General features: G+C 43.3%; 1 protein-coding gene across 2 annotated transcripts in view; it reads right to left on the reverse strand.

Moving 5' to 3' along the window:
- The window catches only part of Trank1 (tetratricopeptide repeat and ankyrin repeat containing 1), a 117784-nt gene that overhangs the window by 62261 nt on the left and 34698 nt on the right, over positions 1-20825 (reverse strand). For both annotated transcript variants that reach the window (XM_045136938.1, XM_045136937.1), the window contains exons 2-4: positions 12520-12646; positions 7960-8110; positions 1255-1373 (exon numbers count right to left, since the gene is read on the reverse strand). In XM_045136938.1, coding sequence (XP_044992873.1) covers positions 1255-1373; positions 7960-8110; positions 12520-12646 — 397 coding nt within the window. The remainder of the gene's footprint in view (positions 1-1254; positions 1374-7959; positions 8111-12519; positions 12647-20825) is intronic.

Below are 20825 nucleotides of genomic sequence, written 5' to 3' on the forward strand. Positions count from 1 at the left end.
TCAGTGCTTGTCATATCAAAAGACAAACATTAGCTAATATTATTAGGTCCCTGGACCATTAATTTCTTAATTCTCAACAAAACTCAGAATAAGTTTGTATACTGCATATTACAAAGATATGAGGCTCAAAGGAAGTAATCAGCCCAAAGAAGTAAATGGAATGTTAGGAACAAGGACACCCTCAGTCTCTTTTAACTGTTACTCACAGTTTGGCAGTCTCTTGAAATGATACAGAAATCCTCTGAGCATCGCAGACAGGTCTCTGGGCCCATAATGGCTAATGCAAGACAGGACTATGGAGATGACTATACATTCTTTTTTTTTTTTTTATCATCTGCTTGTTGTTGGTAAGCATTGGTGTTATCTCTAGCTTTTATCTTTTTTATTTATTTATTTTTATTAACATTTTCCATGATTATAAAATATATCCCATGGTAATTCCCCCCCTCCCCACCCCCACACTTTCCCATTTGAAATTCCATTCTCCATCATATTACCTCCCCATTACAATCATTGTAATTACATATATACAATATCAACCTATTAAGTATCCTCCTCCCTTCCTTTCTCTTTCCTTTATGCCTCCTGACTATACATTCTTTATCTTCCTTATCTCATAATATCATTAGCATCTAGACTTTATATTTGTTTGATAACAATGAAGACACAGGGCAAGAAGCAAGGTTGCCAGAAACTATTTTTTAAAACATAGGGCTGGAGCCAGGCATGGTGATGCACGCCTTTAATCCCAGCACTTGGGAGGCTGAGGTAGGAGATCTCTGTGAGTTCAAGGCCACCCTGAGACTACATAGTGAATTCCAGGTCAGCCTGGGCTAGAGTGAGATCCTACCTTGAAAAAAAAAAAAAAAACAACGGGGCTGGGGAGATGGATTAGTGGGTAACATACTTGTGTGTGAGGACATGAAGTTTGGATCCCCAGCACTCGGGTACAAAAGCCAAATACGGGCAGCAAGTGTCTGTAATCCCACCAGAGGGAAGAAGGAGAGCATGCCCCAGCACTTGCTGGCTAGCTACTCTAGCCAACCAGTGAGTCCTAGGTTCAGGAGACCATGTCTCAAAAAAAAAATAAGTAAGGTAAAGAGCATCTGCGGAAAACATCAATCTCTCGACTCCACATGGATATGCTTATCATGATAAGCAAATAATAGATTACAATCTCTCAGTGCAAGCAGTCAGAAATTACCGAATTAAGCACATACTTTACCCATAAGATAGCCACTTCTGTTTACTCACGTGCCATAGTCCTTTCTTTGCCAACTTTTCTATTACAGATTGCCACACTTCTATTGGAAATCCAGAAATGAAAAGATGATCAAAGCAGGGCAAAAAACTCTGCAAAACAATGGAATCACCTGAAAGAAAAGTTCATAGTTTAGAAATAATAAAGTGAGGGAAGTTTAGAACACTGGAGAAAAGTCCATAAATGAAGAACATGTATAGACAAGTGGTAAAATTAAAGGTATCAGAAGAAAAGGCATTTTCAAGGTGGAAAGTCCTTTATAGCTAACTGAAGTTAAGTAATCATTTTAATTTTACCCATGCAGTCAGTCCCCTAAAACAGCAGAATGTGAGCTAACATTCACTTACTTCCTCTATTTGCAGAGTGCTGTATGGCAAAATTCCTCCACATTGAAAACAGTGAAGTATTCCTAGCTTTTATCAAAAGCAGCTAGGACATCTCACAAGAGAAGGGTGTGGGGAAGGCCATCTGATCCCCATCTGAGATGCCAGGTGTCCCCTGTGCCAGTTGTATGCAATGACACCTGAGGTTTCCTGCCATCCAAGAGAGGTAAGAGTACACACAGCACAGAAGATCAAGGGGCAGTGAGCACCACCGAAGCGCTGCCTTGGGGTGTCCATGCTCTGTAAGCCCTCACCCCAAGACATAGGGAAAGGCATCCACAGGGTCACTCCTACACAGTGAGCTCCTCCTAAGCAACCACAAGACCTCTCAATGGCACAGCTGGTCTGGGGGTCTCCACCCTCCTAGATGAGGACAAGGAGTTTCTTAATGCAGCCATGGGAGATTTTTCATCCAGGACGGGATGAGACCTCTTGGTGGTACAGCTGCTCTGGGGTCCCCATGCTCTGTAAGTGAACCCTCACCCCGAGACTGAGGGAGGAGTATCCGAAGAGTCATCTTGACACAGGGAGCTCCTTGAAGCGGCCATGAGGAGGTGGTTATTCAGGACGGAATGCAACTTCTCAGTGGTGCAGTTGCTTTGGGGGCTCCACGTTCCTATAAATAACCCCTTCTCCATGCTGTCTAAGTGACCCCAATTAATTCATTGGTTCACCAAAATGGTACTTTGGCCTGCCACCTGAGCTATATCTGGGGTGAAGACGTGTTCTCATCTCCCAGGGGAAGTTTCCTGTGACACTGAGGCAGTGATAGGAGTCTGTATTTATTCTCTCAAGAAGCCACTAACGTAGTATTTATTTAAATGCAAGCTTAAATGAGGTCACAAAACCCACTTCCCCGTAAGAAAAAATATGACAATGAAGGCATGGTCCATGGCATATCATGCAGAAATTCATGACAAAAAAACAAGACTGAAAACCAGATCTACCAACTCTTAATAAATACACATTCTTCTATGATCCTCTAAACCATATCTCTCAAATTCACAGATGAGAATGTCTAAGGGGACCAGGTTAAATACCAGAACATGGCACCTTTTATAGTAATACTAATTTCAAAACCTAAGTAAATATGAATATAAATATATGCTGTATAAAGAATATAAAATTTGGACAGGGAAGATGGCTTAGTGCTTAAGGCATTTGCCTGCAAAGCCAAAGGACCCAGGTTCGATTCCCCAGGACCCACATTAGCCAGATGCACAAGGGAATGTGTGTGTATGAAGTTTGTTTACAGTGGCTGGAGGCCCTAGTGCGCCCATTCTCTCCCCTTCTCCCTCTCCCTCCCTCCCTCCCTCCTTTCCTCCCTCCTTTCCTCTCTCTCTCTCAAGTAAATAAATAAAAATAAAATATAAAATATATATAAAATTCAATAAATATATAAAATTTAGAAACTGGGCCATAGTTCCAATTTCCAGAAAGTACTCTAGTAGAAAAATTTTCAGACACAATGCCTTAAAAAGTCCTGTTAATTATTGCAGAAGGGGTGGAAAGATTGTAAGAACCAGAGTGGGAGGCACAGCCCCTCCCAGAGACTGACAGAGGCCTTCATGACCCACACTGAATACCAATAACGTCACTGAGAAGGGCTATCACTGAAATGGGTATGGAGAAGAGGAGTTGTAAGAATATATAACCTTTTATGCTGGGTATGGTGGTTGTATGCCTTTAATCCCAGCACTTGGGAGGCAAAGGTAGTAGAATTGCTGTGAGATCAAGGCCACCCTGAAACTACACAGTGAATTCCAAGCCAGCCTGGGCTAAAAGTGAGACCATACCTCAAAAAAAAAAAAAATAAATAAAAAGGAGTATAACCTTTTGGTTTGTTGTTTTGAGGAAGGGTCTCACGCTGGTCCAGGCTAAACTGGAATTAACTATGTAGCCTTAGGGTGGCCTCAAACTCAGGCAAACCTCCTATTTCTGCCTCCCGAGTGCTGGGATTAAAGGCATGCACCACCACACCTGACGAGTATTAACCTTTTTAAAAATAAAATATTTTTATTTTATTTATTTATTTGAGAGAGAATGGGTGCACCAGGGCTTCCGGCCACTGCAAATGAATTCCAGATGCATGTGCCACCTTGTGCAGCTGGTTTACGTGGGTCCTGGGGAATCGAACCAAGGTCCTTTGGCTTTGCAAGCACATACCTTAACCACTAAGCCATACCTCCAGCCCCAAACTAAAATACTTTTTTTTTTTTAATTAAGGGGCTAGAGGGGCTAGAAAGATGCCTCGGAGGTTAAAGGCATTTGCTTGCAAAACCTGAGGGCCCAGGTTCAATTCCCCACTATCCATGTAAATCCAGATGTACTAAGTGGCACATGTGTCTGGAGTTGCCCATACTCACTCTCTCTGTCTGCTTCTTTCTCTTTCAAATAATTTTATTAAAGAAGCCCTGTTAACTAATTCTGCTCAAGGCGGACACCAAACAAAACACCCATGCTATCTAAGGCAGAAGCAGTTATTTGAATTCCCATAAATCTAGTCTGGTATCAGACCGAACAGTGACTTTAAAAAAAAGGTTGGAGAGATGGCTTAGTGGTTAAGCACTTGCCTGTGAAGCCTAAGGACCCAAGTTCGAGGCTCCACGCCCCAGGACCCATGTTAATCAGATGCACAAGGGGGTGCACACATCTGGAGTTCGTTTGCAGTGGTTGGAGGCCCTGGCACGCCTATTCTCTCTCTATCTGCCTCTTTCCCTCTCTGTCACTCTCAAATAAATAAGTAAATAAATAAATAAATAAATAAAAATAAAAATTTTTTTAGCCGGGCGTGGTGGCGCACGCCTTTAATCCCAGCACTTGGGAAGCAGAGGTAGGAGAACTGCCGTGAGTTCAAGGCCATCCTGAGACTCCATAATGAATTCCAGGTCAGCCTGGGCTAGAGTGAGACCCTACCTCGAAAAACCAATTTTACAAAAAGGTGCAGAAAAACAGCTAAGAAGTTCTGTCAACTGGCCGAGCCATAAAATTAGGAAAAGTAGGCCACCTTTGACTACTAGAGCAAACTACTGACTACAGAGCTGTGGTCCATGTGGAGATCGACTTCTCTGTCCAGGAACACGGCTGTACTTGCCTCTACCCCTTCTGCTGCCTCTGCATAATAATCCCTTCTCTCTGCAAGCCTTCCAAAAAGTCTGTAGGGCCCCTTCTATAGTCCACAGATGTTGCTTGAACACAATAGCTATGGGAATAGTTGAATCACTAGTCAATAATGGTTTCCCTGCTTCTGAAAGCCAAAGTCCATTTTTCAGTGGTTCTCACGAGTGTCACTTTTAACGGCATAACGTCTCTGAAACAAGGTTATGTTTTACAGTAGATGCTGTCTTCACTGGCAGAATGTAAATTAGTGGCACATTTTAAAGCAGTGCACTGCAAATTCAACCAAACACAGTATTTGAAACAAATGGCCTGGATACTGGCAGAACATTAGAATGCACCATTTCTTGCAAGGGGTGTTAGTTATGTTATTGTACTTTCCAGATTTCTGGTTTTGCCTAATCTGTACCACTAACAAAGCCATTTCTCAGGTTAATCATCCAAGGACGACCTAATGAAGAGATGCAGAAGGCTTTGAGCCTTCTGGACTCAGTACATGAGGCCTTGGTAGGAGTACAGCAACTGTGACACAAAGCATCTACTATCAGCTGTCACAGGACCCTCCATCAACCCAGGTTACTTTCATAGCAAACAATAATGTTTTCTAAATATAAAAAAAAGAAAAATAAATAAATAAATATAAGAAAAAAACAGGTGAAAATCACAGAAAACAACAACAACATTAAGTCAAGTAGTATCAATAGGGAAATCAACAAACCCAGAAAACTTATAGGGTATAAAATAAAACTCCAGAAGCTGTTAAGTCATTTGTGCAGTAACACTTTGTGGTGGTTTGATTCAGGTGTCCCCCATAAACTTAGGTGTTCTGAATGCTAAGTTCCCAGCTGATAGAGATTTGGGAATTAATGTCTCCTGGAGGGAGTGTATTATTGGGGGAGGCTTATGGGTATTATAGTCAGTTTCCCCATGCCAGTGTTTGGCACACTCTCCTGTTGCTACTGTCCACCTTATGTTGGCCAGGGGGTGATGTCCACCCTCTGCTCATGCCATCGTTTTTCCCTGCCATTATGGAGCTTCCCCCTTGAGCCTATAAGCCAAAATAAACCTTTTTCCCAGAAGCTGCTCTTGGTTGGGTGATTTCTACCAGCAATGTGAACCTGACTGCAACAGTAAAGTGGTACTGAGGAGTGGGATTGCTGCTAGACACCTGTGTGGCTTTGGCCTTTTGGAGCTGATTTTCAAGAGGAATATGGAAGGATTTGAATCCTTAGCCTAAAAGATGCCTTGCAATGCTGTAAAAGTACAGCTTGATGGACTATTCAAGTCAAGAGTTTAAAGACCTGAATGCAGTTAAGAACTATGGAGGTAAGAACTGTGAAGTTTGGCTTCTGAAGGTGAGGAAGTGTTTTGCCTGGACTGGGCTAGCAGTTTGTGTGAGGTTTGCTGTTACGCTCAGGTCCTGAAAAGTTGTGCACGGCTGCTTTGCGTAAAAATGAACTGGTGTGAGCAGACGGATGTGGCACAGAAAAAAAATAAATTCTTTGGGCCTAAACTGCTGCCCACTCCCCTGCAAGTCTGAGAGATTACAACCTTTGCGATTGTGCCAGCTGACCTGCACTGGGGCAACAGGAGACTCTTTTGAAGGGGCCTGAATGCTCATGAAGTGTCCTGTTCTTCAAAGTCTTCTTTATTCCCCCCTATATTAACAAACTGGCATCCTACCTGGTATTGTGGAGTATAAGAAAAGTTGGAAAAAGCGTCACTGAGTTTGCAACACGGTCTTGTGTTTTGGAAATGGCCATGGGCAGTGTGAAGCAGGTTTGATGGATGCCTGAAGGGAGACCCCATGGGGCATGAGGATGAGCCGTGGGTTATACCGGAGACCCAGTGCAGATGCCAGGACCACAAGATGGCTGCTAAGGAGAGCTGCCGGCCCCGATGAAGTATTCCAAGACTGTGAGCCTAGCTGGAGGGGCGGAATTGGAATGCCAGAGACTTGTTGCTGGTTAGAATTATCAGACTTGAAGATCTGTCACTGGCTAGAGTGGTTGGCCTTGAAGCTACAGAGTTTGGTATTTTCCCTGGTTGTTTTAAATCTTGTATTGTTTTAATATTGCTTTGCTATGCCCAATGCCATCTTTTGCAGTGTATGTATTCTGTGCCATTATGGGTTTTTTGAGAGTTTTTGGGGGGGGGTTGTTTTTTGGGGTTTTTTTTGGTATTATGGCTCAGTTAAAAGACTTTAGACCATGGAGATGTATGAACATCATTGGAATTGATAAAAACTATGGGGGCTTTTTTTGTTGGGTTGTTGTTTTTTTTTTTTTTTTTTTTGGTTTTTCGAGGTAGGGTCTCACTCGAGCCCAGGCTGACCTGGAATTCACTATGTAGTCTCAGGGTGGCCTGGTACTCATGTGATCCTCCTACCTCTGCCTCCTGAGTGCTGGGATTAAAGGTGTGCACCACCATGCCCGGCAACTATGGGGACTTTTAAAGTTGGACCGAATGCACTGTATTTTACATCATGTATCAATATTAGTTTATGGGGGTCAGGGAAGGAATGTGGTAGTTTGATTCAGGTATCACCCATAAACTTTAAAAATTCTGAATTGCTAGGTTCCCAGCTGATAGAGATTTGGGAATTAATGTCTCCTGGAGGGAGTGTATTATTGGGGGAGGCTTATGGGTGTAATAGCCAGTTTCCCCATGCCAGTGTTTGGCACACTCTCCTGTTGCTGTGGTCCACCTTATGTTGGCCATGGGGTGATGTCCCTCTGCTCATGTCATTGTTTTCCTCTGCCTTCGTGGAGCTTCCCCTCGAGCCTGTAAGCCAAATAAAACTCTTTTTCCCACAAGCTGCTCTTGGTTGAATGATTTCTAGCAGAAATGCAAACCTGATTGCAACAGACTTCATCATTTTTATAAAAACATAAGCCACCAAAGCTTCCTGTGATTATCTTTTCATGAGGTATTCAAATACAATAACAATGACTTTTTTATTGTCTTAGAGAATTGGCACCACCAGGGCCTCAGCCACTGAAATTGAATTCTATAAACTTGCACCACCTAGTTAGGCATGTTCGACCTTGTGCTTGCCTCACCTTTGTGTGTCTGGCTTACATGGGATCTGGAGAGTCAAGCATGGGTCCTTAGGCTTCACAGGCAAGGGCCTTAATCACTAAGCCATCTCTCCAGCCTGCAATGACTTTTTTAAAAAAGTTTTCAGGCTGGACTTACTGCTCATAGTGGTGAAGATCCCAACAAGGAAATCAGGAACCTGTGCTTCTTCTTGGTTGCTCTGCAGAAGTCGAAGACCCTCAAAAAACATGCGAGCAGCTTCATAAGGCTGGAGCAAGCGCAGCAGGGAATAACCTGCTCGGTAGTATCCCTGGAGCAGGAAAGAGAAAGAGCAAAGCTGTGATGCCCTGCTCTTTTAACATGCTGCTAAAAGGAAAACAAGTCTGCAATGTGGGCAAAGCCAACTCCAGAAGCTTCACTTGCATGCAAAGATTACTAACCAGCACTGGATACAGGCTTTCCACATCACAATCTGTGCCTGATTTTTCCTGTCACACTGTCACTGACAAGAAAATATGTAATCGTGTTCAAACCCTTAACTTACATAGCATCTAACTTATGACACAGAGAGAAGGAAGCAGACCGGGTTCCAATTATGTGTGTGGTTTCTCATTCACACCTCAACCACGGCCACAGTCAGAACAGAGGAATGTAGACTGTCCTGTGACGAGTGTTCAGGAAAAGGGTAAGAATTCTGTGTAAAACAGAAGTTGTTCCTTGTTCCTTTTAATCAAAATAAACACAATTTCCACTGGAATGTAAGGAAAAAAATGTAGTGAGATTTACTAAACTCTGGATTATAAGCAATATACACAAGAGGCCTTTGTTTTTTTTTTTAATTTCTGTAGCAAGAGGAAAATTACAATGCTTAAGAAGGGGTAATGACCAGGCATGGTGGCGCACACCTTTAATCCCAGCACTTGGGAGGCAGAGGTAAGAGGATCGCCAAGAGTTCAAGGCCACCCTGAGACTGCATAGTGAATTCCAGGTCAGCCTGAGCCAGAGAGAGACCCTACCTCAAAAAAAACAAAAAAAAAGGGGGGGGATGATCTAGTTTTGCCCAAATATGAATTATGAGACTCCAGAACAGGATAAGATGATATTGCCTTCCCCATTTAGTCATCTGAGTCAGCATGGGGAGGGGGTGTCTATCGAAACAATTATCTGAGATGATACAAAGTGTTCATAAACTGGGCTCATAAAGAAACAAGCACTTAACAAATTCCGCTTTACCTCAAGCCCCTTATGATGAATTGATTTCAATTAACTTTCTTTTGAAAGTCTAAGGACCCTAAAAATAAGCTAAAAAGGGGAAAATTTGTGATTATACTGTGTTTTTTCTAATCAGGCAAGCTAATACTGAGTGTCCTATTTCTTGGTTTCCTTAGATTGAAATGTCTATCTTTCATTCTGCAGGGAAGCAAAGAGGATGAGAATATGCTACCACAAAATACACTACCTGCTGTAGGGCAAGTTCCTCAAACTGAAACATTCCTATCTGAAGAAGGGAGGCTCAGGAGACTCAGGAGATAAATAAGTCTGAGAAATCTGAAACTAGGTCCACAACACCCCTTCTCAAGGACAGAGAAATAGTAACAATGGCTGGAGAGGAGGGGGCTCTCCTGCAGCACTGCAGCAGGGATGCGGTTTCCATGAGTCCTCACCTATCATGGTGGGGCATGGTAAGTCACCTACGCTCCTATAAGCAATCCCTCACCCACAGCAGGTGATAAACTCATTGGTTCACCTACTTGGGACTCTGGTGTAATGGTTACTTTGGGCTGCTGTCAGTGCCTTATGTGGGGGAACAGACCTCTGTTCACATGTCCACAGAAAGTTTTAAGTAGCAACATCTTCACATGTGATATAAAGCTGAAGGCATATGTGATTCAAAACTGCAAAAGGAGGTCCTCCCACAGCTGACTAGACACAGACACTCCTAAGAAATGAGTATCTTCGTTAAGTCCTTTACCTTGGAGGAGCTTTTTGGTCATGAAGATGACTAAATGTCAGCATTGCGATGGAGCCACACAAATCTAAAACCCTTACCTTCCATTTGTTTTCCTTAAAACCCCTTTTCTTTGCATACAACTCTGTTAAAAATGGCATTCAAGAGCTAGAGAGATGGCTTAGCAGTTAAGGCATTTTGCATGTAAAGCCAAAGGATCCCAGTTCAATTCTTCAGTCCCCATGTTAGCCAGATGCACAAGGGGGCACATACATCTGGAGTTCATTTGCAGTGGCTAGAGGCCCTGGCACACCCATTCTCTCCCTGTTTTCTTGCTCTCCCTCAAATAAATAAGTAAATAAATAAATAAAATATATTTTTAAATAGCATTCAAGGGACTAGAGAGATGGTTCAGCAGATAAGGTACTTGGTAAATCCCAACAACCCCAATTTGATTCCCCAGCACCCACGTAAAACCTGATTCACAAAGGAGGACACGCAACTGGAGTTCCTTTGCAGAGTCTGGAGGCTCTGACACATCCATTCTGTCTGCCTATTTCTCTCTCTGCTTGCAAATAAATAAAAAAGATATTTTTTTAAAGAATGGCATACAAACCAGGTGTGGTGTCACACGCCTTTAATCCCATCACTTGGGAGCAGAGGTAGGAGGATTGCCGTTAGTTGGAGGCCACCCAGAGACTACAAAGTCAATTCCAGGTCATCCTGAGCTAGAGAGAAACCCTACTTTGAATAAAAGGGGGGGGCTTACAAACTCTCAGGCCTTGTACCCTTCATTGCGCTCTTGACTTCTTTTTAAAGAAAACTCCATCAAAAAAAAAAAATTTAGATTCTTTGTCTCCTGTCAGCTTGTTTTGCACTGAAACACAAGAGGATAGAAGGTAAAAGGGTTTTCTTCCTCCACCACAGTGGACAGTGGAGATGAGAAAGAGGAAAAATATCCAGGAGCTCTGAGGAAGAATGGGGGGGTTGCTTTGCTGGCAGGGGCTGCTGTAGGTCTGGCCACACAGGGAAGCTGAGAGCATCATCCAGAACCCTCCTGGGCCACCACCTCAGAAATGTGTGTGAGCCCTGACCACACGCCGCCCATCCTACCTAGAGGGTGGAAACATCCTAACATGGCCCTGAGAAGTATTTCTCAGGAAGCACTTCTGAAGTAACCGTTCTCTGGGCTGGGCAGGCAGCTCAGTGGGTAAATACTTTTCTAGCATCTAAGTATTTATTAAACCTGCAAGTCCTCTCTCAGTATTTGAATAATCTTGTAAGTCAAACCTCACTCCTTCCCACTGTGTTTCATGGTTACAGACAAAATGTATGTCAGTGAGAATATAACCAAAACATCCCTATCATTAGGTGTTAACAACTTTGCTTAGTGTCTTTTAGTCTTGTAGTGACTCTGCGGCCTAGACATTACCCTGCTTTGCAGCTCAGGAAACTTGAGACTCAGGGCTGGCAGGACAGCTCTGAGGCTGTGGAACCCAGTGCACAGCAGAGGGTGGGACAGAAAGGTCCATGTTTGATATTTTTCCCATTTTTTAAAATGCAGACTATCAAACTAAAGCCTCTTATTTTATTTCACTTCCCCACTATTCCTCTTCTGTGTTTGAGTGTGAATTACTCAAGGTCTGAGATGGCATCTCCCACTTCTGTTGTCTTCCCTGAAGTGCCAAGAACAGTGAAGCTGCCTGGAAGAGTGGAGTCAAGGCATTGTAGCTGAAAAGCAATCAAATGAACACTTACTGAGCCCTATTAGGAACTTCAAAGGGTTATTTTAGCCTCTCAAACTTCCCTGCTCCCCTGAAAGGAGCTGGTTTGGTTTTCTACTGTAAGAAATGCCTTCTAGGGGCTGGAGAGATGGCTCGGCAGTTAAGGCACTTTCCTGAAAAGCCTAACAACCCTAGTTCAATTCCCCAGTACCTACACTAAAGCCAAGTGCACAAAGCGGTATATTCAATGGGAGTTTATTTGCAGTGTCTGCAGGCCCTGGTGCACCCATTCTGTTTCTTGCTCGCTCTCCCCCCTCCCTTCCTTGCAATAATTATTTTTAAAAAACACATTCTGAATTGCCAACATACTACCTATCCCACTTGCATCTTAAATAAAGCTTTGCTAAAATGAAACTTACAGATGACGCAGACCATGGGTGTGCCATGCATTCTGTGTAACTACATTCTATCATAGATCATGGACATACCATGCATGTTGGTGTAATTACATTCTATTACAAACTATGGACATACCATGCCTATTGGTGTAATTCCATTCTATCACAGACCATGGATGTGCCATGCATGTTGGTGTGACTACATACAGACCAAGGTTATACCATACATGTTGGTGTAACTATAAACTATCACAGACCATGGGCATACATGTGTGTGAAACTATATTCTATCAAAATAAGCTCCTCCATGATTCCCTGCACTCTCTCAACACTTGCCATCACTATTAATTCTTCAAGTAATGCTCCTCCTCCCTCAAGCTTCTGTGAAGTGAAGAGAGCATTCGGGAAGCAACATCTCTAGAGTGTCTACTTTGAAGAGAAAGAGGCAGATTAAGAGGAAGAGGGAGCTGAGTGTGGTGGCGCACGCCTTTAATCCCAGCACTCGGGAGGCAGAGGTAGGAGGATCACCGTGAGTTCAAGGCCACCCTGAGACTACAGAGTGAATTCCAGGTCAGCCTGGGCTAGAGTGAGACCCTACCTCGAAAAACCAAAAAAAAAAAGGAAGAGGGAAGTGGCCAGCACTGCATACCTTCACATAGGTTGGGTCCCATTGGAGACACTCCTTGGCAGTGACAAATGCCTCGTTCCATTTCCCAAGGCTGTAAAAGGCATTGGATTTGTTGCAGAGCAGTACTGCCAACTCCTTAGGGGGAATCCTGTGAACAAGAACAAACCAAAGGTCAGTAAAGCTATCGGTCTGTGAACACAGGGCACGTTCCTCAAATCCACCATCCTGGAGCTGCTGCCACCAGTAGGATGTGGAACAGGAAATGTTCAGTTATGCCTACCAGATCAGTCAGTTGTGACCCACTAAAAAGATGAGCATTAACAGTGTGCGAATCTGTTTCCCCACTGCCACATTGCTCCCACTACTGATGCCAAGTGTGTTCAGCACCTTAGCTCCATCTCCCACTCATCTTCACAAATCATTTTCTTTTCAGAGACCACTGGGTTAGATGTAAAAATGATGACTACTTGTAAGGATGGAGGTAGAAACGCCCACCAAGCCTCTACTAAATGTAGGCATCGATAAACCATTCCACACATTTGCTGGTGCAGATAATAGCATGTAAAACCTAACGCAAGTAGAACAAGCAAGCATCTATCATCTCAACACTCCTCAATCAAGGGGAGGCAGATTCAGGAGAATCCTGAAGCTCATGAGCCAGCTGGTCTGGTGTTCTCAGCAGCAAACAACAAGAGACGTTCTCAAACAAGGTACAAGGTGAAGACCAACATCTCAAGGTTGTCATCTGTCCTCAGGGGCACATGAGTGTCCATACATACATATACATCATAGATACACTCATTCATACATGCAGGCATGCATGCACACACACACAGCCATGGAACACAGGTAGCTGTTCAAAGAATGGAAAAGGCTCTGGGTAAGTGAGACCTGGGCTCCACAGCCTCTAGTCTGTAGGGAGGGACCCAAAGCCTCCTCTCAGAACCCAGCTAACTCTTAGTTTGGGCCCCACAAGCCTCATTTTTAGACTCCAGAACTACAAGGGAATAAATCTATAATATGTTAAGCCAGTAAGTTTATAGTTCTTTGTTACAGTAGCAGCAGGAAACTAAAGAACAACAGTACTAAGAACTTTGTGTGTTGTAAGCACACTGGGAACTTTCCAGAGGTGGCATTACAATAAAGTCAATACAGAGCAGATGAGATTTGCAAAAATGAGTTGCTTGTCTCATTTTTTTTTCTTTTGAGAATAACATAGCTATTTTCACAAAAACATAAACTAGGGGACTGAGGAAATGGCTCAGTGTACAAAGTGCTTTTAGTAAAGTATGGGGACCAGAGTTCAGGCTCTTGGCACCCATGTAAATGTTGGCTGGGCATGGTGGCCCACAGTGGGGAGGAGATAAGAGGATCCTGGGCAAGGTGGCTAGCAAGACTACCAAATCTGTGAGCCCTGCGTTCAACTGAAAGATTCTGCCCCAGTAAATAAGGTGGAGAATAATCCAAGAGGACCCAACATCAACCTCTGGCCTCCACATGCACACTCACACAAGTATGCACACACAATACACACATACATACATGCATGCACACTACACATACAAAAATTAAAAACTAGCCAGGCGTGGTGGCACACACCTTTAATCCCAGCACTCGGGAGGCAGAGGTAGGAAGATCGCCGTAGGTTCGAGGCCACCATGAGATGACATAGTGAATTCCTGGTCAGCCTGGACCAGAGTGAAAACCCACCTTGAAAAACCAAACAATAAAATAAAATAAAAAACCTTTATGGATTTATTGTGGGTAAGTTTTATTCTTTTGATAAGAAATAAACCTTTTTAATTAATTCTAGGTCAGCATATAAAGTAATGGTTTCCATTATGAATCTTCATACGTATGTGCTATTTTCTTATTCACTCCCTTCCTGCAATGCCTCCCTTAGGCCTACTTCCCCACTCTTTCTGGTTCCCTTCCTTCTATCAGATTAGTTTCCAGTATTTTTTTTTTTTTTTTTGAGGTAGGGTCTCACTCTAGCCCAGGATGACCTGGAATTCACTATGTAGTCTCAGGGTGGCCTCAAACTCTAGTTTCTCAGTATTTTAATGTTTGAGAGCAGGTCTAAAGCTAAAGGAGCAAGGGTAGTGCCATGAGCCTTAGTGCCTGACCCCTGTGAGCCAGGGGTAAAAGGAATAGAAATCAACAAGATGAAGCAGTAACAGGAAAGATGTTGGGGTGTGGGCACTGGATGAGATGGCATAGCAGTTAAGGCACTTGCCTGTGACACCTAAGAACCCATATTCAACACTCCAGGTCCCACGTAAACCAGACACATAACATGATGCAAGTGTGCAAGGTGGCACATGCACACAAGGTGGCACACGCATCCGGAGTTTAATTATAGTAACTAGAGAAGCCCTGGTGCGCCACTTCTCTCTATATATCTATTCATCTATTTCTTGCTTTCAGTCTCACATTAAAAAAAAAAAAAAAAAAAAAAAAGGTGGGGACCGGGCTGGAGAGATGGCTTAGCAGTTAAGGAACTTGCCTGCAAAGCCAAAGGACCTAGGTTTGATTCCCCAGGACCCACATAAGCCAGAAGCACAAGGTAGCACATGCCTTTGGAGTTCGTTTGCAGTGGCTGGAAGCCCTGGTGCACCTATTCTCTATCTGCCTATCTCTCTCTGTCTGCACCCCCCCGTGTGTGTGTGTGTGTGTGTGTGTGTGTGTGTGTGTCTCAAATACATAAATTTTTAAAAATTATTTATTTATTATTTGAGAGCGACAGACACAGAGAGAAAGACAGATAGAGGGAGAGAGAGAGAATGGGCAAACGAACTCCAGACGCATGCGCCCCCTTGTGCATCTGGCTAATGTGGGACCTGGGGAACCGAGCCTCGAACCGGGGTCCTCAGGCTTCACAGGCAAGCGCTTAACCACTAAGCCATCTCTCCAGCCCACATAAATATTTTTTAAAAGGTGGTGCTAGATGGATTGCTTAGTGGTTAAAGCGTTTGCCTGAAAAGCCAAAGGACCTAGGTTCAACTCCCCACTTAGCTAGATGTACAAAGGGGCACACGCATCTGGAGTTTGTCTGCAGTGGCTGGAGGCTTGGCGCACCTGTTCTCTTTCCCTCTTTCTCTGTCAAATAAATAACAATTTAAATTTAAAAAAAAAAAAAGGCAAGTTACTGCCCAGTAAGCACTTCTCTTAATATTTATACCCTTATATTAATGCTACTCTCACTTTGGGTAGAGAATCTTCTCTTTTCAGATGGCAGTGGCTTTGGGATGACTCAGAAGGCATCATAGTGCTGGAAAGAAGTGACTGGAGTACTGAGTAACATCTCAATCACACCTTCCAAGGCTCAGGGTCTAATGTGGAAGAGGTGGAAGAAAGAATGTAAGAGCCAAAGGAAGGGTAGGACTCCTTACAACGTGCTCCCTCCAGACATAAAATGGCCTGGATATCCATGACCTCATAGTGCCTGACACTGCCTACACAAGACCATCATAATAGGAGGAAAAGATCATGACATAAAAATAAAAGAGAGACTGACTGAGATGGGGAGGGGATATGATGGAGAATGGAATTTCAAAGGGAAAAGGGGGGAGGGTATTACCATGGGATATTTTTTATAATCATGGAAAATGTTAATAAAAAATTGAGGAAAAATAAAAAGGCAAGTTTGAGGAATCAGCCATCCCAGGCAACCTGATCCCTGAGCCAGGCAGAAGGCTATGTTGTGCTTGCCAACAGCTCATTTCTAGTTCCTTTTCCACTAACATTCTCTGTTCAATTTCTGTGCTGATAATGCAGAGAAGATAGATAAAGAGGAAGTAGGAAAGAAATAAACTAGTTTTGTGATAAGAAATGAGACAAGGTTGGAGAGATTGCTCAATGGTTTAAAAAAAAAAAAAAGTGCTTTCTTGCAAAGCCTGACAGCCTGGGTTTGATTCACCAGTACGCACATAAAGCCAGATTCGCAAAGTGACACATGCATCTGGAGTTCATTTGCAGTGGCAGGAGGCCCTGGAATGCCCATAGCATGCACGCGCTCTCTCCCTCTCCCTTTTCTTATCCCTCTCCCTCTCTTTTTGTCTCTTTGCAAATGAAGAAATCTTTTTAAAAAAAAAAAAAAAAGAAATTAAAAAAACACCAGGAGGTGGAAAATCTCAACTCTTACCCCAGTAAGAATATGCTGCAGGGGAGTGGATGGCTTCACCTTACCTTCTGATGGCCAATGAGAAGTTCCCATCCCTGAGAATCTGACCGCTAGATTCTCTCAACAGCGCAACAGAAGCTACAGTGTCCATCCTGTAGGAAGCAAAAGGGTGGCTGCCAGGTCCATGTGGGGTTCTGAAGCTTGCCTGGTAGTGTCTACAGAAGCAGTTTATTCATGCTTGACCCCACCTACCTTCAGACAGCACACCCTATCCACACCCCCTCCCAATAGAGGATAACGCAACATACCTAATACCTTTTCTTTCTCAATTCACTGTAAACTCACATGGGGCCAGAACATTCTGTATGTTCATATTAATGACCTACTAGGGCCTCCTTCCATGCATGGGACAGTATAAACCTGACAGATGGTGAGCACTATGACACTCTTTCACCTTTAGCACAGCCCATGAGGAGGCATTATGTCATGGCTATCAGATGAAGAAACAGGCTGAAAGAAGTTTGAGTCACTTCATCTGCTAATGGTAGTTCTACTTCTGACCCTAGGTCTTGACCAATGCCAAGTTCCTGCCCTTGATCACTAAACAGATGAGTACGATCAAAACTCAGTTCGAGCCGGGGGTGGTGGTACACATCTTTAGTCCCAGCACTCTGGAGGCAGAGGTAGAAGGATTGCCTGAGTTCGAGGCTACCCTGATACTACAGAGTGAATTCCAGGTCAGCCTGAGCTACAGTGAGACTCTACCTACAAAACAAAACAAAAAACAGCTCATAGTCCTTTCACATTCTTGAACAGTGGAACGGGGAAGGGTGGTAGAATTCTGATGCCTCACTGACCAGTGGATATGACTCAGCGTCAAGGCTTCTCTAGCTGCACTTCTTTTTTAAAACTAAATCACGGCTCAGAGAATTTGACCCAGAGGCTATCTGCATCCCCAAGAGTACTGCCTTTTTCAGGCCATACTGTCTGGTTTGCTCACTGCTATGGCTGGATGGTCTAGCACACAAGGGCACTTAAATACCTGTGATCTAACAAATGAATGCCAGACACAGAAAGGGTGCACATAACTGAACGACTCAGGATTGTCTCAAAGGTTGGAGAGAAGGGTCTGGCAGCCATGACCACATAAAGGGACTCAGCAGTGTGCTAAACAAGAGCAGGAGAGGAAAAAAAGAGGCCCAAGGGAGCCCCCAAAAAGCAGCTACCAAGGCAGAGAGAGAAAGGTGAGGGTCAGAAGAAATGTCCCACAGGATTGCCCCCTTCCAGGATGGCAGTAGAGAAGGAAAAGTGGTAGGAAGAGTCTTGAATGAGAAGGCAATTCAGGTACTCACATACGCATGTACCTACAAGATCATAGTCTGCAGGTGTCTGGTCAGCCAACTCAATTCTTGGACAGATGAGGAGTCTTTGTATTTCAAGTCCTGTCAGGGCTTTGGGGAGAGCAGTGGCACCAAGCATATGTCCATGGTGGTCTAGGTGGTTACGTCAAGTACAAGGTGATTGGGAAGGTGTACGCTGCATCCTTAAGCAGAACTTTTGTAAAATGAGGCATGTGATTTCCATACAAGTCAGAATACAAAATTTTACCTACACTTTTCATTCAATGATCTCTAAGTTACACAATTGGCATTTACATGAGAAAATGTGAAGAACTTAGTAGAGAACAGACATGCTTCTCTTTCGAAGACTGCCGGCCATTTGCCTAGTTCTTATTTACAAACTGGCCATGACCCAACAGCTAGAACATGAAAGTCACCCCAGCAATCAACAGGGGGTCAGTCCCTGTTCTTTCCAAAGACCTTTCCCCTGCACAAAAAGAACGAAGCAGATGCTATAGTGCACACCTGTAATCTCAGCACTCTAGAGGCAGAGGCAGGAGGATAACAAGCTCGAGGACAGCCCAAACGACATCATGAGAATATATCTTAAAAATAAAAAAAAGTAAAAACGAAAAAAGATGCGGGCATGGTGGCACATGCCTTTAATCCCAGCACTCAGGAGGCAGAGGCAGAAGGACTGCCATGAGTTTGAGGCCACCCTGAGACTGCATAGTAAATCCCAGGTCCGCCTGTACTATAGCAAGACCCAACCTCAAAAACTGGACAAAAGGGCTGGAGGGATGGCTTAGCAGTTAAGGCATTTTCCTGCAAAGCCAAAGGACCCAGGTCTAATTCCCTAGGACCCACATTAGCCAGATGCACAAAGGAGTGCACGCGCCTGGAGTTCATTTACAATGGCTAGAGGCCCTGATGTGCCCATTCTCTCTCTCCCTCTCTTTTCCCTCCCTTCTTCCCTCCTCCTTTCTCTGTCAAATAAATAAATAAATAAAGCCAGGTGTGGAGTCAGAGGTAGGAGGATCACTATGAGTTCAAAGCCACCCTGAGACTACATAGTGAATTCCAGGTCAGCCTGGACCAGAGTAAAAGACTCTACCTTGAAAAGCAAAATCAAATAAATAAATAAAATATTTTAGAAAAAAAAAAAAACGTCACCTTGGCAAGTCACTGGGTGGGGTGGCAACTGGAAAATAACATCACCAAAATACATGCATCCTAAACAAGTCACAAAGGAATATCAAATAACAGATAAAATGTGGAGAACAGATATTTAAAGATCACAAAGAAATGGAAAATTAATAAGGAATTATTAAAAACAATTTCAGGGCTGGAGAGATGGCTTAGCAGTTAAAGCATGTACCTGCAAAGCCAAAGGACCTCAGACCTCATTTCGATTCCGCAGGACCCACATAAGCCAGATGCACAAGGGGACATGTGCCTGGAGTCTGTTTGCAGTGGCTGGAGGTCCTGATTTGCCCATTCCCTCTCTTCCTCTCTCTGACTCTTCCATTCCCTCTCTTTCTCTCAAATAAATAAAAAGTTTAAATTAAAAAAAAAAAAACTTCAAATTTTAAGGGTACTGCTTACAGAAGCAAATAGCCTCATGGATTCTTACCACACTGAAAATGGAAATAATCCTAAACGTTCCATACTAAATAATGGATTTAAATGAGTTATAGAAAACTCATACAATAGAATGCCATGCAACAGTTGTTTTGAAATCATGTTGTAGGGCTGGAGAAATGGCTCAACAGTTAAGTTGCTTGCCTGGGAAGCCTAAGGGCCTGGGTTTGAGGCTCAATTCTCCAGGTCCCACATAAGCCAGATGCACCAGGGGACGCATGCAGCTGGAGTTCGTTTGCAGTGGCTGGAAGCACTGGCACACCCGTTCTCTTATCTATCTGCCTCTTTCTGTCTGTCGCTCTCAAATAAATAAAAATAAACAAAAAATAAAATCATGTTGTAAAACAACTTTAATGATATAGTAAAAGTTAGTAAATGAAAGCCAGGCATGGTGGTGCAGGCCTTTAATCCCATCACTTGGGAGGCAGAGGTAGGAGGATCGCTATGAGATCAAAGCCACCTGAGACTACAGAGTGAATTCCAGGTCAGCCTGGGCTACAGTGAGACCCTACCTCAAATAAATAAATAAATAATAAAAAATAAAATAAAATAAATTAGTAAATAAAAAATACAGCTGGGCGTGGTGATGCCTGCCTTTAATCCCAGTACTTGAGAGGCAGAGGTAGATCACCTTTAATCTCAGTACCTGGGAGGCAGAGGTAGAGGATCAATCACCATAAATTCAAGGCCACCCTTAAGAATACATAGTGAATTCCAGGTCAGCCTTGGCTAGCGTGAAACCCTACCTTAAAAAAAAAAAATACAAACTACATAAAAAGTCATATAAACCCTATGTTAACTTTCCTATAGACAGTGTGTTAAAAATATAAAAATATGCCAAACTATTAATAGCTCCACTACTGGGTTTAAGTTAAGGTTTTAATTTTCCTCCATATCTATGAATTTCCAATTGCTCCACAATACAGCATCTTAATAATCAGACCATAAATGTTATTAAATAAGTCTCGTCTCAAAAGGTGTAACTGAATTCAAACACAAGGTTTCTACTGTTTTCACAAATACAATCGAAGTTTTAATACTCCTCAGGAACCCTACAGTAAGATCTGTGTGGGCAAACACCAGAGGGATTCCTCTGTGCGTCTACTTCATCGTGACTCAGTCACATAAAGGGGAAAGGAGAATGCCACCAAGATTTTCCAAAGCCTGATCCTCATGAGAATATATCGCTACCACAGAACACAGTTCAGTTACTGGGTCATAAA

Source organism: Jaculus jaculus, chromosome 17 (genome assembly GCF_020740685.1).
Source record: "Jaculus jaculus isolate mJacJac1 chromosome 17, mJacJac1.mat.Y.cur, whole genome shotgun sequence".
Classification (NCBI taxonomy): domain Eukaryota; kingdom Metazoa; phylum Chordata; class Mammalia; order Rodentia; family Dipodidae; genus Jaculus; species Jaculus jaculus.